At 43.5% G+C, this 18,472-nt stretch overlaps 1 protein-coding gene across 1 annotated transcript in view; it reads right to left on the reverse strand.

Annotated features, from left to right (window-relative positions):
- The window catches only part of xpo7 (exportin 7), a 169,539-nt gene that overhangs the window by 66,874 nt on the left and 84,193 nt on the right, over positions 1 to 18,472 (reverse strand). The window contains exons 8-10 of the mRNA XM_072266817.1: positions 16,268 to 16,341; positions 4,265 to 4,384; positions 1,753 to 1,899 (exon numbers count right to left, since the gene is read on the reverse strand). Of these exons, the coding sequence (XP_072122918.1) occupies positions 1,753 to 1,899; positions 4,265 to 4,384; positions 16,268 to 16,341 (341 nt within the window). The remainder of the gene's footprint in view (positions 1 to 1,752; positions 1,900 to 4,264; positions 4,385 to 16,267; positions 16,342 to 18,472) is intronic.

The following is an 18,472-nucleotide window of genomic DNA, read 5'->3' on the forward strand; positions in this document are numbered from 1 at the left end:
CAGACAATGAGACATGAACTTCATGAAGCTCAAGCTCCCTTTGTATCTTTCAGGTAGTTGCACCCTGCATTCAATTCTTAGTGACAACCTCATGGACGGCCAGATCTGACTCAGTCCTTGTTTAGAGAACAAGGTTGCCAAAGGCAATACAAGTGTATCCATACATTGCACCTAACCTAAACATAAGACAATAACTTTCATTTTAATTTAATGTTTTCACTAGCAGTCCAATGCAATGTCTTTAGCTCAACTTTCAACCAATTTGATACCATATCTTTCATACATCATCTGCAGAATGGAACTCAAAAGTTTATCAAATAACGCACGTACAAATAAATTCAAGCATAACACCAGTAACAACTTGCTCATATCGTCAACCTAAGTAATGCTGCTGCTAGTCCTAGATTTGGGAACAGCTTCATTCCAACTCTGATAAGACTGCTGAACGGATCCTGACCCGGATCTGGGCCGTACCCTCCAAATTTCCGGACCTGCCTGTCAGTCTTTTTGCACTACCTTACTTCCCATTTTTCTATTTTCTATTTATGATTTATCATTTAAATTTTAAATATTTACTAATTTGAACTATTTTTAATATTTAATATTTGTAATCCAGGGAGTGTGAAGCACAGAATCAAATATTGCTGTGATGATTGTACGTTCTAGTACCAATTGTTTGGCGACAATAAAGTGTAAAGTAGTCCACGTACAATACTGGCTTTTAGAACACAGAACACACTACAGCACAGTATAGCCCTTCAGCCAATGATGTTGTGCCAACCTTTTAACCTACTCTAAGATCAATCTAACTCTTCCCTTCTACATTGCCCTCCATCTTTTTATCATCCATGTGCCTAAGAATTTTGCTAATGCCCCTAACGCATCTGTCTCTATGATCACCCCAGCAGGGAATTCCACGCACTCACCACTCTTTGTGTAAAAACCATCCCTCTAAAATCCTCTCTACAACTTCCTCCAAATTATACCCATTTATATTAGCCAGTTCCGCCCTGGGGAAGGTATCTGGCCATCCACTTGATCTATGACCTTAAATCTATTCAATATACGTAATTGATTTACTTGCTCATTTATTATGTTTTATTTTATTTATTATTTTTTTTCTCTCTCTGCTAGATCATGTATTACTGCTGCTAAATTAACAAATTTCACGTCACATGCTGGTGATAATAAAACCTGATTCTGATGCCTCTTATCATCTGCAAGTCACCTCTCATCTTTCTTCGCTCCAAAGGAAAAGGCTCTGGCTCTCTCAAACTACCCTTTCAAGACATGCTCACTAATCCAAAGCAATATCCTGGTAAATCTCTTCTACACCCTCTCTAAAGCTTCCACATACTTCTTACAATGAGGTGGCGAGAACCGAACACATTCTCCAAGTGTGATCTAACCAGTCCACTTTGTAGACTTGCATGTTGTGGATGTTCTCAGTTCAAAGATCATGGAACTGGAACTGAACACGATTATGTCCTGGAAACGAACACAATATTCCAAATGTGATCTAACCAGTCTAACTTTGTAGACTTGCAGACTGTGGAATGTCCTCAGTTGAAATGTCATGTAGTTACAGAGCACCAAAACATCAAAACACATGCCAAATACAGATGGATCTCTCCTAAGGTATTAACACCCACAGGAAGCCCATGCACCCAACCTATTTCCACTGTTAGTTCTCTATACTACACAGGAAATATATTTTGATAAATGTCTCCAGAGAAGTAGCTGTTACTGTACCTGAAGGCTAGTCACTGTGAAATTGGCCACTAGGCGGATGACCTCAGGGTAGTTTTCCACTTTCACCAGCTCTCCCAGTTGATAATTACTCTTTAGTCGAGCTAGTAATCTGCAGAACTCATGGTAATTGTTCGGGTCGGATAAGCTCTGCAAAAGGAGCAGCTGTTTCACGTATACATGACAATGCCAGTCACAGATACAGAACACTGTACACAAATCGATTAAGATGTAGGAACAGAATTAGGCCAATCGTCCCATTGAGCCCATGCCACCATTCGATTGTGGCTGATTTATCTTCCCTCTCAACACCATACTCCTGCCTTCTCCCTGTAACCTTTGAAGCCCTTACTAATCAAGAACCTATCAACCTCCACTTTAAATATACCCAATGACTTGGCCTCCAGAATCCAACACAATGAAGATTATGAGACATAGCCATAAGACCGTAAGAGATAGACTGTTTTATATTCAGCAGTATCCATATATGTGGCAACTGCTATTACAATGACCTAAAGCCAAACAAGCCCACACTTATTTCAATAATAATTCTTAATTGAGGAAGCCAGTCACTCAATGTACGAGTCGCTTAGACCCCTGTTCACTTGCATATATATTCTCCCAAATCTTGCTGGCACTGCTTTTTCAAACTAGTCTTCTGTTTCACAGCATTGTGAGGCTCTGTGTTGGTTGGAGTTGACCATGGATGTTACATCCCAGATGTCAACATGATATACAAGCCAGGACAGTGCAATATGAAGAGCAAGCTGTTGCCCATCTAGCAGATTCCCCCTCTCTATGCAGCCGATGAATCCAAAGGAACGGCAGAGACTGATACAGTCTCACAGCATCAACAGGACAGCATTGCCCAAGATGTTGAATTATCTGGTGTAGAACAATGCAAGCTAACAGGTTACTTTTAGTGGAGTTAGGGTTAAGAGATGCATGCACGTCTATGATTTAGGCCTAGCGGTTAGATACTTGCTAGAATTTTGCAGTCCAGGGATAGTAAGTAATGTTGGGTCATGGCAGACACATTATTGTGAAAAAAAAGTAAAATTACCTACTTGCTAAATTTGAAATCAGCCAAATACTGAAAAGCCTAGATAAAGTGGAGACGATGTTTCCTATGATGGGGGAGTCTAGGACCAGAGGGCACAGTCTCATAACAGAGGAATGTCCCTTTAGAACAGAGATGAAAAGGAAATTCTTTAGTCAGAGAGTAATGAATCTGTGGAACTCATTGCCACAGACGGCTGAGCAGGCCAAATCATTGAGTATATTAAAGCGGAGGGTGCTAGGTTCTAGATTAGTAAAGGCATCAAAGCTTATGGGAGAGGGCAAAAGAATGGGGCTGGGAGGAGAGGAGAAGATGGTGGCGCGATACAGCACGCAGCGGCCACTCCGGTGATGAATATCTGTTATCTGTCAAGTAGGATGCCGTGCCAATCCTGATTTGATGGAGGCAGACGTGAGAGCACAGAAGAACATCTGGTGAAACTCCTGTAATGCCTGTTTTGCTGCTGCTGCTACTGTGTGATCCAGAATCTCCAGAGGGGAAGGTCCCGAGTCCTTGGCTTTGCTTGTTGCTCGGCGGCCGGGGCAGGGTCGAAGCGCTCGGCAGAGATGGTGCTTGGTGTCGGAGGCTCAAAGTTTTCAGACGGACTCAGAGTCGGCTGTGGTCGGGTGCTTCCAGGGTGCTGCATTGGCAAGTTTGCGGCGCTGGAGGTTCATGGCAGGGAGAGTTTCTCCTTTCTACCGTCTGCGTGAGATGATGGGGCTATCGGGACTTGAGACTTTTTCTTACCGTGTCCATGGTCTGCTCTTTATCAAATTACAGTATTGCTTTGCACTGTTGTAACTATATGTTATAATGATGTGGTTTTTGTTAGTTTTAGTCTTGGTCTGTTCTGTGTTTCTGTGATATCATACTGGAGGAACATTGTATCATTTCTTAATGCATGCATTTCCAAATGACAATAAACGAGGACTGAGTGTCCTCATAATCTAATCTAATCTAAAAATTCTATTACTGACTTCTTCCTTTTATTTTGGTTGTATTTTTTTTGTTTTTATTTCAGGGTTTCAACATCTGTCATATCTTTTCCCCCAGTATCAGACACTATTAGGAGAGAAATGTGACACCAAAGTAATTAATCTGAACTAAACAGGTATGTCCCACTCGGCCCTCTTTTATTTTTGAGGGCTTCCGTCTCCCAGATGTAAAAACCCAGAATTGTTTCTTCCCTTCCATTTCAGTGAAAGTAGAGATTGTGCCAAGAGCTTTGCCCATACTGGCAGCCAACCACAGCTCTTTCAATTATATTTTCTTTCTTCTTAATGTACCCTAGTATTCATGCTCTCAAGTGGCCAAAATGCAACTCACAATGTATCCTGAACATAGTATACATCATAAGCAGGCTCTTGGGATTCCAGACTTAATAAGAAAATTCACTGTGCTGTTTCTGCTCCCGCACCTGTACTGTAAAGAAATTATCAATCAACTGTTTATCACCTGTGGGTTTTCCAGCACCCTCTTCACACCATCCACTAAGTGAGACAGGAACTTTGCCCGCTCTGCATTGTTAAACAGTGATCTCCGGACTGAAGCGATCTGTACTAAACAAGATAAGACCTGCAAGAAAGAAAAGCAATCGTCAGAAATCAGAGCTTCAATGTGTACTTTTACTCAGAGTCACCTGGATGCTTTTAGACTCCTCATACCTCAGGCAGCATTCAATCTGCAGGGTGAGAGGAGAATAACAGAAATAGTTGGAAACATTCACTGTTTGATAAAATGATTTTGAAATGGAGTGGTTGTAAAATGAAGAAAATTTGTTATCATTGGTAGATGGATAATACAGATTTAAAAATCTGGTAAACACAAAGCAGCTCCACCTGTAACTCTCAACACAAAAAACTTGTATTTAAAAAGGAGATTTTTTTTTAAAGAAGTGTTGGGGAAGTGCTGAACCATTAAGAGTTCAACGACAGCACAGACATAATGACCTGTGGCATGAGTCCATGTGCAGGGTTCAGAGGTGGGATCTCCAGTGCTGCACTGGAGGTTCATTTTCCAAGCCCTGCACTGCAACGTTCCCAGATGGTACGAGTACCAGCACGGACTTCTGAGGCTCACCAACACACAAGGTCACCTTGGCACTGAATTGTGTTCCTTCAGGTGAATTAACTGCTTCACAACAATGTAATGCTAGCAACATCTTTCACTTTTGACCAGAGTGAAAATGATGGCATGTGCGGGGTCCGCTGGGAAGGAACTCATTCAAATTTAGATGAGCACTATTTTAATAAATAAAATATATATCCCTACAGAAGATTATTAACACATAATCTTTTACAAGGATATTGATCAATTAGGTAAAGAATTTAACACGAGGATCTGCAGATGCTGGAAATTCTGAGCATCATACACAAAATGCCAGAGGAACTCAGCAGGTCAGGCGGCATCTATGGAAATAAATAAACAGTTGACATGTCAGGCCAAGACCCTTCGTCAGGACTGGAAAGGAAGGGGGGGGGGGTGGGAAGAAGCCAGAATAAGGAAGTGGGGGGAAAGAGGAGGAGTACAAGCTGGCAGATGATAGGTGAGATCAGGTGATGGGTGAAGGTGGGTGGGGATGTGCTGGATATGGAGGCTTGTGGGGTGGTTGTTAAAGGATTGATTTAGTTCCGTGTGTAGATTCTCACCAGCACCTTACATTTAGTAAGTAACACAGTACTTGTTTTAGTGTGTTATCATCCCAGTGTGATAGTGAACTTATAAGGAAGATTCTTTATTGAGAACGTTATAACTTGATGTTTTATACTAGCAGAGATATCAATTTCACGATGGGGAACCAGCCAACAGAAGTCAATGTGCCAGATTTCACTATTATTAGCAAATTAAAATGCAATCAGAACAAACTATTTCAGTAAATGGGATCAGGAAGAAGGACCAGTGAATTAAAAATAAAAGTAAGCACTATTCCCACTTGACAAGCACCTTTACGATAGCTTCTATGTATAAACAACTAAAGTTTTCACAGAGGGGTAATCGGACAAAACAGGACACTGAGAAAAAGGAGAAGATGAAACCCAGTCTAATGTAATAGGAGTCAGAGTGCAGTACGAAGTTTCAGAGACACAAGAAGGCACGAGAGCAGGAGAGGTGGCAAGGCAGAGCCAACAGCAGCACAAAGGAGATTTGCGGGTACAGCAGGAGATAAGAGAAAAGTGTTGGCAAGATCATGAAGCAATTTCAATATACAAACTCTCGGCTTTGGGGCACAACATCTCTGAATAGAATAGTGTTTCTGGCAATGGGATGCTATTAAATGTTGAGACATAGGTGACTTGCCAAAACATCCTGGAATATCTGAGCACAGATCTGGTGGAGATTTTAACTGAAAGTTAAGTGACACAAGGGGGAAGGTAGCTTTTTCTAGCTGGGCAAGATGTGGCTGTTGGGTACTCAGAGAGAAGTGCATTTGGATGGCAGGGATATGAATCTTGTGATTAAGCTATGAACAATTATTAAAGGTAGGATCACATTTAAGTGGTACAGAGTTTACAATATCAAGAGATGCCTAGGTAACAGCATAATAACAGGGCTCTACCTGAACTGTGCTGGGACCTAGAAAATCACAAAACTAGGGCAGTGGATTGGGCTTTAAACTAAATAGTAGGGTAGGTTCAACAGCCTGGAAAAGTATGGATAAAGGAAGAGGGAAATACTGGAGAGGTTACTGAAGTCGCCAGAATGAAAAATAAGACAAAGTTTAGAAAGGGATAAGAGTTTGGCTTCAAGCAATATGAACAAAAAATGAAAAGACCACATTTGGAACATAGTGAGCAGCTTTAGATCCCAAACCTAAGAAAGGACGTGCTGGCATTGAAGAGGATCCAGAGAAGTTCACAAGAATGATCGGAGGAATGAAAGAGTTAATGTACATGGAGCATTTAATAGTTCTAGGCCTGTACTCGTTGGAACTTAAAATGAGGAGGGATCTCACTGAAACTTATCGAATACTAAAAGGTCAAGATAGAGTGGATGTGGAGAGATGTTTCCTATAGTGGGGCAGTCCAGCACCAGAGGGCACAGCCTCAGAGTAGAAGGACTTCTCTTTAGAACAGAGATAAGAAGAAATTTCTTTAACCAATGGATGGCGAATCTGGAATTTATTGCCATGGATAGCTGTGGAGTCCAAATCATTTGGTATATTTAAAGCGGAGGTTGATAGGTTCTTGATTACTTGGAATGGTAAAGAGCCTCGATGGGCCAAATGGCCTAATTGTATTAGGGTTTTATATTTAAAGTGGAAGTTGATATGTTCTTGTTCAATAAGGGGGTGAAAGGTTACAGGAGAAGGCAGGACAGTGGGATTGAGAGGGAGAATATTTCAGCCATGATCAATGACAGAGCAGACTCGATGGGCCAAATGGCCTAATTGTACTCCGAAGTCTTTTGGCCATGGCCTGTGAAAGGAAAATCAAAAACTAGAGGCATGGATTTAAAGTAACTGACAGAAGGATCAGAAGTGAGGTGAGATAAGGAGACACTTTCATTCCAGAATAACAAATACAAAATGATAGAGGAACTCAGCACATCAGGCAGCATCTGTGGAAAGGAATAAACAATTGATGCTTTGGACTGAGACACTTCTTTCCCAATCCTGATGAAGGGTCTTAGTCCGAAATTCGACTGTTTATTCATCGTCATAGATGCTGCATTTCTGCTGAGTTCCACCAGCATTTTGTGTGTGTTGCTCTGGATTTTCAGCTCCTGCAGAATACCTTGTCTTTATGATACTCTCCATACCTTTCTTTTCAGCTGCTGGAAGCATTGTGGGCTGACTAGCATTGTAAATTTTAAGTCAGTCAGTTACAGAAACAAAAACTATTAGCTTTTGGCCTTTCCAATCCTCAACTGTATAAATTGAAACTTAACAACAAAGACATCTAAAAGTAAACACAAAATACTCTGCAGATGCTGGGGTCAAGGCAACACTCACAACACGCCGGAGGAACTCAGCAGGTCGGGCAGCATCCGCGGAAACAATCAGTCGACGTTTCCGGCCGGAACCCTTCATCAGGGCTGAAGAGGGAAGGGACAGAGGCCCTATAAAGAAGGTGGGGGGAGCGTGGGAAGGAGAAGGCTGGTAGGTTCCAGGTGAAAAACCAGTAGGGGGAAAGATAAAGGGGTGGGGGAGGGGAGGCAGGAACGTGATAAGCAGGAAAGGTGAAGGAGGAATAGGGGAAAACACAATGGGTAGTAGAAGGAGGCGGAACCATGAGGGAGGTGAATGGCAGCTGGGGGAGGGAACAGAGTGAAATAGGGATAGGAGAAGGGAGGGGGAGGGAATTACTGGAAGTTGGAGAATTCAATGTTCACACCAAGGGGCTGGAGACTACCTAGACGGTATATGAGGTGTTGCTCCTCCAACCTGAGTTTAGCCTCATCATGGCAGTAGAGGAGGCCATGTATGGACATATCCGAATGGGAATGAGAAGCAGAGTTGAAGTGGATGGCAACTGGGACATCCTGTCTGTTGTGGCGGACGGAGCAGAGGTGCTCGACGAAGTGGTCCCCCAATCTGCGTCGGGTTTCACCGGTGTAGAGGAGGCCGCACCTGGAGCACCAGATGCAATAGATGACCCCAACAGACCCACAAGTGAAATGTTGCCTCACCTGGAAGGACTGTTTGGGGCCATGAATGGTGGCAAGAGAGGGAGGGACTTGTGGATCAGGGAATCACGGAGGGACTGATCCCTGCAGAAAGCGGAGAGGGGTGGAGAGGGAAAGATGTGCTTAGTGTTGGGGTTCTGTTGAAGGTAGTGGAAGTTGCGGAGGATAATGTGCTGGATCCGGAGGCTGGTGGGGTGGTAGGTGAGGACAAAGGGAACTCTGTCCCTGTTGTGGTGACGGGAGGATGGGGTGAGGGCCGAAGTGCAGGAAATGGAGGAGATGCGGGTGAGGGCATCAATGATGACGGCAGAAGGGAAACCACGATCCTTAAAGAAATAGGACATTTGAGATGTCCTGGAACAGAACGCCTCATCCTGGGCGCAGATGCGGCGCAGACGGAGGAACTGGGAATAGGGAATGGCATTTTTGCATGTGGCGGGGTGGGAAGAGGTATAGTCGAGGTAGTTATGAGAGTCAGTGGGCTTGTAGAAGATGTCAGTGGACAGTCTGTCTCCAGAGATGGAGACCGAGAGATCCGGAAAGGGGAGAGAAGTGTCCGAGATAGACCAAGTGAATTTGATGGCATGGCACTACACCTAACAGTAATCGTCTGGCTACAAAAGAAAGATGATATTAAGAAGGTAGTGGAACTCAAGGTTCGTCCATGAAGCTGAGCCCCTCCCCCCCCCCCCAAACAACACGTTGAGGTGGAAGATGATAGTTCTTTAGGTAAATCCAAAGGTGATGCTGTCACGCCAAGAAGTGGTGCCACTGCTGGATGCAAAACCTTAATATGTGAGTGAGTGAGTGAGTGTGAGACAGAGAGAGAGAGAGAGAGAGAGAGAGAGAGACACACAGACAGCGAGACAGACAAGAGAGAGAGAGAGAGAAAGAAGAAACTGACGGTGACTTCGAGTTCATTAGGAAAGGCAATACATCACACTCAATCTCAGAGCAATTGGCAGGGATGGCAACTGGATTTGGGAAATTTAAATACATTTTATGGCTTTGGAGAGGAAAGAGAAAATGGAGATGGGATATTAGACCATAAAACCATAAGACATAGGACCAGAATTAAGCTACTTGACCCATCGAGTCTGCTCCGTCATTCAATCTTGGCTGATTCTTTTATGCCAACTAGTGGAATGGTGCTGCAGCAACAACTTGGCACTCAACGTCAGTAAGACAAAAGAGCTGATTGTGGACTTCAGGAAGGGTAAGACGAAGGAACACATACCAATCCTCATAGAGGGATCAGAAGTGGAGAGAGTGAGTAGCTTCCAGTTCCTGGGTGTCAAGATTCTCTGAGGATCTAACCTGGTTCCAACACATTGATGTAGTCATAAAGAAGGCAAGGGAGCGGCTATACTTTATTAGGAGTTTGAAGGGATTTGGCATGTCAACAAATACACTCAAAAACTTCTATAGTTGTACTGTGGAGAGCATTCTGACAGGCTGCATCACTGTCTGGTATGGAGGGGCTACTGCACAGGACCAAAAGAAGCTGCAGAAGGTTGTAAATCTAGTCAGCTCCATCTTGGGCACTAGCCTACAAAGTACCCAGGACATCTTTAGGGAGCAGTGTCTCAGAAAGGCATCATCCATTATTAAGGACCTCCAGCACCCAGGACATGCCCTTTTCTCACTGTTACCATCAGGTAGGAGGTACAGAAGCCTGAAGACACATACTCAACGATTCAGGAACAGCTTCTTCCCCTCTGCCATCTGATTCCTGAATGGACTTTGAAGCTTTGGACACTACCTCACTTTTTTAATATACAGTATTTCTGTTTTTGCACATTTTCTAAAAAACCTATTCAATATATGTAATTGACTTGTTTATTTATTATGTTTTATTTTATTTATTATTACTATTTTTTTTCTGTCTCTGCTAGATTATGTATTGCATTGATCTGCTGCTGCTAAGTTAACAAATTTCACGTCACATGCCGGTGATAATAAACCCGATTCTGATTATCTCCTCCTCAACCCCATTTCCTGGCCTTCTCCCCGTAACCTTTGATGCCGTGTCCAATCAAGAACCTATCAATCTCTGCCTTAAATACACCCAACGACCTGGCCTCCACAGCTGCATGTGGCAAAATTCACCACCCTCTGACTGAAGAAATTTCTCCACATCTGTTTTGTTTTGAATGAATGCCCCTCTATCCTCAGGCTGTGCCCTCTTGTCCTAGACTCTCCCACCATGGGAAACATCCTTTCCACATCTACTCCAGGCCTTTCAACATTCAAAATGTTTCAATGAGATTTCATCCTTCTAAATTCCAGCGAGTACTGCCCCAGAGCCATCAAACGTTCCTTGTATGATAACCCTTTCATTCCTGGAATCATCCTTGTGAACCTCCTCTGGACACTCCAATGCCAGCACATCTTTTCTAAGATGAGGAGCAAAAAACTGTTCACAATATTCAAGGTGAGACCTCACCAGTGCCTTATAAAGCCTCAGCATCACATCCCTGATATTGTATTCTAGACCTCTTGAAATGATTGCTAACATGGCATGTGTCTTCCTCACCACCGACTCAACCTGCAAGTTAACTTTCAGGGTGTTCTGCACAACAACTCCCAAATCTCTCTGCATCTCAGATTCCTGGATTTTCTCCCTGTTTAGAAAATAGCCTGCACATTTATTTCTACTACCAAAGTGCATAACCATGCATCTTCCAACATTATATTTCATTTGCCACTTTCTTCCCCATTCTCCTAGTCTGTCTAAGTCCTTCTGCATTCTACCTGTTTCCTCAACACTACCTGCCCCTCCACCAATGGGCTGAATGGCTTAATTCTGCTCCTATATTTTATGGTCTTATGGTTAGGAAAGTGGTCAGCGAGTTGGACTGCAGAAGTGAAAGAGAAGGCCAGTGCTGAGGGAACATCAACTGGACTAGGCACAAAAGATGAACAGGACCACTGTTCTACATTTACTGCAGAAAGAAAAGATGTGAAACAGAAACCTTCCCTTCAGATGAATCACACTCATTGAGGAGGAAATTGGAGACTGAATGCTGGCCCAGGAATTTAAGCTATACAATTTCTTTACTGCAACAATTTAAAGCTGCAAGTTTACAAACAGAAGATTAGACCATAAGACATAGGAGCAGAATTAGGCCATTCAGTCCATCGAGTCTGCTCCAGCATTCCATCATGGCTGATTTATTATCCCCCTCAACCTCACTGCCTTTTCCCCAATGGCTGACCACTGATTCATAAAGCTTCAGCTTCACATCCTTGCCTTTGTATTCTAGTCCTCTCGAAATGAATGCTGACATTGCATTTGCCTTTCTTACCACCAACTCATCATGCAAGTTAACCTTTAGAGAATCCGGCATGAGGAGCCCCAAGTCCCTCTGAACCTCTGATTTTTGAATTTCTCCCCCTTTATTCCTTCTACCAAAGTGCATGACCATACACTTCCCTACACTGTATTCCACCTGCCACTTCTTTACCCAATCTCCCAATCTGTCCAAGTCCTCTTGCAGACGCCCTGCTTCCTCCACCTATTTTCACATTGTCAGGGGGTATATCTGTGAGGGTTAGGTGATGCTAGATATTAGGTGGGGCTGTACAGTAACAAAATGGTTAGCACCAACGATCAGAAGGTCGCAGTTCAATTCTTATCGCTGTTTGCAAGATATTTGTATGTTCTTCCCACGGCCACATGGGTTTCCTCTGAGCGTTCTGGTTTCCTCTCATTTTCCAAACACACATAGGCTAGGGTTAGTAAGGTATGGACATGCTGTGTTGGTGCTGGTATGGCATTTGTAGTCTGCCCCACCCCGCACATCCTCAGATTGTGTTGGTTGCTGATGCAAACAACACTTCATGTTTTGTTTCGATGTACGTATGACAAATAAATACAATTTCTAATCTAGAGGTGATTAGCAGGAGTTAGTCCTGACGAAGGGTCTCGGCCTGAAACGTCGACTGCACCTCTTCCTAGAGATGCTGCCTGGCCTGCTGCGTTCACCAGCAACTTTGATGTGTGTTGGTGATTAGCAGGAGATGCTTCTATGCATGGAAATATAAAAAATCTGTACCCTTAAAAGCTGTTAAATATTTCAAAACTGGGATTAATAGACTTTTGTTAGGAAAAGGTGTTAAGGTTTACAGAATCAAAGAATTGATGGGTTTGTGACCAAGTTGATGATATGAAGGTAGGTGGAGGGGCAGGTAGCTTTGAGGAAGCAGGGAAGCTACAGAAGGACTTAGATAGAGCAGGTAAGTGGTAGATGAAATACCATGTCAGGAAATATATGGTCATCCACTTTGGTAGAAAAAATAAAGGCGTGGGCTTTTCTAAATGGAGAGAAAATTCAAAACCCTGAGGCACAAAGGGACTTGTACAGGATTCCCTAAAGGTTGAGTCAGTGGTGAGGAAGACAAATATGATGTCAATGTGCACTTTAAGAGGACTAGAATATAAAAGCAAGGATGTAATGTTGAGGCTTTAAAAGCACTGATGAGGCCTCACTTGGAGTATTGTGAGCAGTTGTGAGCCCATTATCTTAGAAAGGATGTGCTGACATTGGAGGGGGTTCAATGGAGGTTCACAAAAGTGATTCTGGCATTGAAAGGCTTGTCATATGAGGAGCGTTTGATTACTCTGGGCCTCTACTCACTGGAATTCAGAAGAATGAGGGAAGACCTCATCGAAGCCTACTGAATGTTGAAAGGCCTCGATGGAGTGGACGTGCTGAAGATGCTTCCTATAGTGGAGGCGTCTAAGACCAGAAAACACAGCCTCAGAATAGAGGGACGTCATTTAGAATGGAGATGAGGAGGAATTTCTTTAAGCAGAGAGTGGTGAATCTGTGAAATTCATTGCCACAGGTGGCTGTGGAGGCAAAATCATTGGGTATGTTTAAGACAGAGGTTGATAGAATCTTGATTAGTCAGGGCACGAAGGGATTCACGAAGAAGGCAGAAAGATGTAAACAAGGTTGAAAGATTACAAGGATGTTGCCGGGTCTGGAGTTATAAGGAAAGATTGAATCGGTTAGGGATGTATTCCTTAGAACATAGAAGATTGAGAGGAGATTTAATAGAGATATTCAAATATAAAAGGGGGATAGATAGGGTAAATGTACGCACGCGTTTTCTATTGTGTTGGGTGGGACTACAACCAGAGATCATGGGTTAAGGGTGAAAGGTGAAAAGTTTAAGGAGAACACGAGGGGAAATTTCTTTCACTCAGGGTTGTGAGAGTGTGGAATGAGCTGCCAGCACAGGTGGTGCATGCAAGCTCGATTTCAATGTTGAAGAGAAGCTTGGACAGGTGCATAGATGGTAGGGGTAGAGGCCTATGGTCCCAGTGCAGGTAGATGGGAGTAGGAAGATTAAATGGCTTTGGCATGGACTGGATGGGCCAAAGGGCCTGTTTCTGAGCTACCCTTTTCTATGACTATGTGGCTGAAAGGGAAAATAAATGATCCATGAAGGAATGGCGGAGCAGACTTGATGGGCCAAATGGCCTAAATCTGTTCTGATATCCCATGCTCTTAAGTAGGAAGAAATTGACATAGGTCACTCATTTTACAAGGACGGAATGGCTGCTACTGCTTACCTTTGCCCTGCTAATTGTTCAATCCCTATTCAGAGGACTGCTCTGACCAGGATTCCCTCCCTACCTCCTCCTCAATGAATGGCCTTGATCCTGGGCATTTTGATCCTTCTACATTAAGCCACGGTGCTCTGCTTTACTGATACTTGTTCGTTGACTAGTTTGGTTTCAGTGAAGACCACAGACTATAAGATATAGGAGCAGAATATGATATGGCTGCATCACTATCCCTCTCAACCTGATTCCCCTACACCTTTGACGCCCTTATTAATCAATAATCTATAATCCTTCTCTTTAAGTATACCCATCGACTTGGTCTCCATAGCCGTCCATAGCAATGAATTCCACAGATTCATTGCCCTCTGGCTAATGCAATTCCTCCTTATCTCTGTTCTAAAGGAACGTCCTTCTATTGGGAGATTGTGCGCTCTGGTCCTAGACTCCCTTACTATAGGAAACACCCTCTCTACATCCACTCTATCTTGGCCTTTCAATATTTGATAGGTTTCCATGAGATCCTTACCCCCACCCCACCCCCCTCATTCTTCTAAACCCCAGCGAGCATCAGCCCAGAGTCATCAAACACTCCTCATATATTAATCCTTTCATTCCTGGGATCATTCTTATGAGCTAACTCTGGATGCTCTCCTCACAACACGCTGGAGGAACTCAGCAGGTCGGGTAGCATCCGTGGAAATGATTAGTCAGCGTTTCGGGTCGGAACCCCTCATCAGGACTGAAGAGGGAGGGGGCAGGGGCCCTATAAAGAAGGTCGGGGGGGGAGGGTGGGAAGGAGAAGGCTGGTAGGTTCAGTTGAAAAACCAGTAGGGGGAAAGATAAAGGGGTGGGGGAGGCAGGAAAGGTGAAGAAGGAATAGGGGAAAACGCAATGGGTTGTAGAAGGAGGCGGAATCATGAGGGAGGTGATAGGCAGCTGGGGGAGGGAGCAGAGTTAAATAGGGATAGAGGAAGAGAGGGGGAGGGAATTACCGGAAGTTGGAGAATTCTATGTTCATACCAAGGGCCTGGAGACTACCTAGACGGTACATGAGGTTTTGCTCCTCCAACCCGAGTTTAGCCTCATCATAGACTACCTAGACTACATAGACTACCCTTCTCCTTCCCACCCTCCCCCCATCTTCTTTATAGGGCCTCTGCCCCCTGCCCCTTCCCTCTACAGTCCTGACGAAGGGTTCCGGCCCGAAACGTCAACTCATCGTTTCTACGGATGCTGCCCGACCTGCTGAGTTCCTCCAGCGTGTTGTGAGTGTTGCTTTGACCCCAGCATCTGCAGATTATTTTGTGTTCTGGATGCTCTCCAATGTCAGCACAGGTAGTCTTCCTTTGGTACATAAACCAGAATCCCAATATCTCCTACTCACTATAAATTAATTGAAAGTAGACCTAAGCATGGTTCTGCTTTGCATCCAAGAGATGCTCAGAAGAAAAGGTGTACGGAATCAGTGTCCCTCAATGCGTGACACGAAATAGGGGAAGATGGCGTTGCGACGCAGCATGCAGCAGCCGCTCTGGTGATGAATATCTGTTATCTGTCAAGTAGGGTGCCGTGCACAATCCTGATTTGATGGAGGCAGATGTGAGAGCGCGGAGGAACAGAAGTTTCACCAGATGAAATGCCTGTTTCGCTGCCGCTGCTACTGTGTGATCCAGAATCTCCAGAGGGGAAGACCCCGAGTCCTTGGCTTTGCTTGTTGCTCGGCGGCCGGGGTGGGGCCGAAGCCCTCGGCAGAGATGGTGCTTGGTGCTCGGAGGCTCGAAGTTTTCAGACGGATTCAGAGTCAGCTGTGGTCGGATGCTTCCAGGGTGCTGCATCGGCAAGTTTGCGGTGGTTGGAGGTTCATGGCAGGGAGAGTTTCTCCCTTCTACTGTCTGCGTGAGATGATGGGGCTATCGGGACTTGAGACTTTTTTTTTACCGTGTCCATGGTCTGCTCTTTATCAAATTACAGTATTGCTTTGCACTGTTGTAATTATATTTTATAATGATGTAGTTTTTGTCAGTTTTAGTCTTGGTCTGTCCGGTGTTTCTGTGATATCATACTGGAGGAACATTGTATCATTTCTTAATGCATGCGTTTTTAAATGACAATAAACGAGGACAGAGTGTCCTCATAATCTAATCTAATCAAGGGTGGTAATTCTTCACCAAAACCCAAAATTCCATCACCTTGCTGCTGCCTATCACACGTAGGTCAAAATCTTCACACCTCTAACAGAGAGAAGCACAACTCACCAGAGGAGACAGTGATGGAGGGATGGAATGGTACAAGTCGAAAAACAGCTGCAGGGTTGATGAGTCCAAGAAAGCTGTTGAAAGAAAGTGGAGGTTTTAACTCAGCAGCCTTAAAGCAAAGATGATAAAAATAAATTACTAAAACATTGTAAAGTGCAGTTGAGCCCCTGCCTATTGCTGAATATGTAAGACATACACTACCAGTTTGTAAAGATTCAGTTACATAGATAGATGCTTACCTATCTCAGCTTCTCATTATACAGTTCTTGCCAAATATCTAGTCATAAGGATCGATTATATTACAAAAGGTCTACTCTGTCACTGGGAAGTCCACCATCTCAGCAAACAGCAGACAAGCTCATCTCCTCTACTACAAATATTAAACCTAGGACAAACCCCCTTGCTTTGCAATTGACACATAACAATTTGTTCAATCATTTGCAAAAATGCAGACTGGATCAAAAAGTAAAGCGGAAATGTATTTGTGCAGTATCTTATCACATCTGTAAAACCTTCCACTTGACTCACAGCCAGTAAACCATGTGGTTTCCATTGGCTTGTACTGAAACACAGCTTTCACTTTACATAAAGATCTCACAAACAGCAAACATGATCAAAGGTGATTAAAGGATTAGTGCTGTCTAGCCATTACAGGAGAATTTTCCTAATGTTTCTGATGCTGCCTTGGGATGTTTACTTTATGTTTGCCTAAAAGGAGGCTAGCCCTGAGTTTAACGAAGATGTGATCTTGGGCAGTGCAATAATTCCTCAGTACTGCACTGGAGTTGTCTACTTGGAATTTGAGCTCTAAACCCAGATAAGCAAGTAATCGGAGGAAGGATGACAGTATGAAGTAATAAAATACAGACTGATAAAGGTATATGATGCGCATTCACAAGACTCTGATAATGTGGGATAGAAACTATTTGTCACTACTAAAAGGCAAGCCCCCATTATTTTTTTTGAAAGAAAATAAGCTATGAGCAAATGTAGTAGTTCTGTATCAGCTGGAGAACTGCACTCCCCTTTACTTCTTCCTTTCCTACCTCATGCCTTCCAATTCCTCTAAGCCCTTCTACTTTAAATCTTCCAGTCAGAAGATTTTCATCTGAAGGTATGTCTTCATTGCAGGCACATGTGCTAAAGTTCTATCCTCAGCACCTCACTCAGCAGGTGCAAACGTTTCCAGCAGTTTGGTGGCATCATCAGGTATATGACAACACTGAAAAATCTCTTCTGCTAGTCTTGTAAGCATCAATATTACTAAGCGGCAACAATCAAGATTCAATCCCGATGAAGAGACTTGGCCCAAATCGTTGACTGTTTATTCCTCTCCATAGATGCGCGCGCGCACACACACACACACACACACACACACCCACACCACACTCACACCCACACACACACACACGAACAAATGTGAACCTTTAGGTTAAAGAGATGCAACTGACTGGGTTTCTCTGGTGATTCATCTTGAACAAGGGGATTTATTTATAAGGAACCAGTCATTTAAAAAAGAGATACTTAGAAATTTCTTCTGAGTATAGTGATTGGACCTCTCAGCACCAGGGCCGTGGTTGCAAAAATCATTAGTTATTTACAGTATATTTACAAAATGTGACAGAACATTGAGGTACATTCACAAACCACCCCACTCTCAACACTCAGCCCCAATGACCCTGTGATCTCAGTCTCTGAGGCCAAGATGACAGCATCTTTCAGGAGGTGAATCCGCAGAAAGCATCTGACCCAGACAGCACACCTGACCAAATACTGAAAACCTGTGCTAGTCAAATGGCCGTAGTATTTACAGATATCGCCAACCTTTCATTTTGGCAGTCTGAGGTACCAACCTGCTTCAAACTTACTGGTGCCCACGAAAAATGAGGTAACCTGCCTCAGTGACTACCATCCAGTAGCACTTGCAGTACTATGCAGAAGTCTGAGGCACGTTAAAAAATTTGTAAAGTGAAGATGCTTTCAAAATAACAAAATTAAGTTTCTAAATATGAAAAAAATTACTATGAAGAGAAGCAAGCAATAAAAAAAACTAAACCAAATCAATATTTGGTATGATCACCCCTTGTCTTTAAAATTGCATAATTCTTTAGGTACACCGTCGTGCAGTTTTATAAGAAAATCAAGAAAATCATCTGGTAGGTTGTTCTAAGCAGCTTGGAGAACTTGCCACGGTTCTTCTGCAGA

The sequence above is a fragment of the Mobula birostris genome, chromosome 8 (assembly GCF_030028105.1).
Source record: "Mobula birostris isolate sMobBir1 chromosome 8, sMobBir1.hap1, whole genome shotgun sequence".
Taxonomy (NCBI): Eukaryota; Metazoa; Chordata; class Chondrichthyes; order Myliobatiformes; family Myliobatidae; genus Mobula; species Mobula birostris.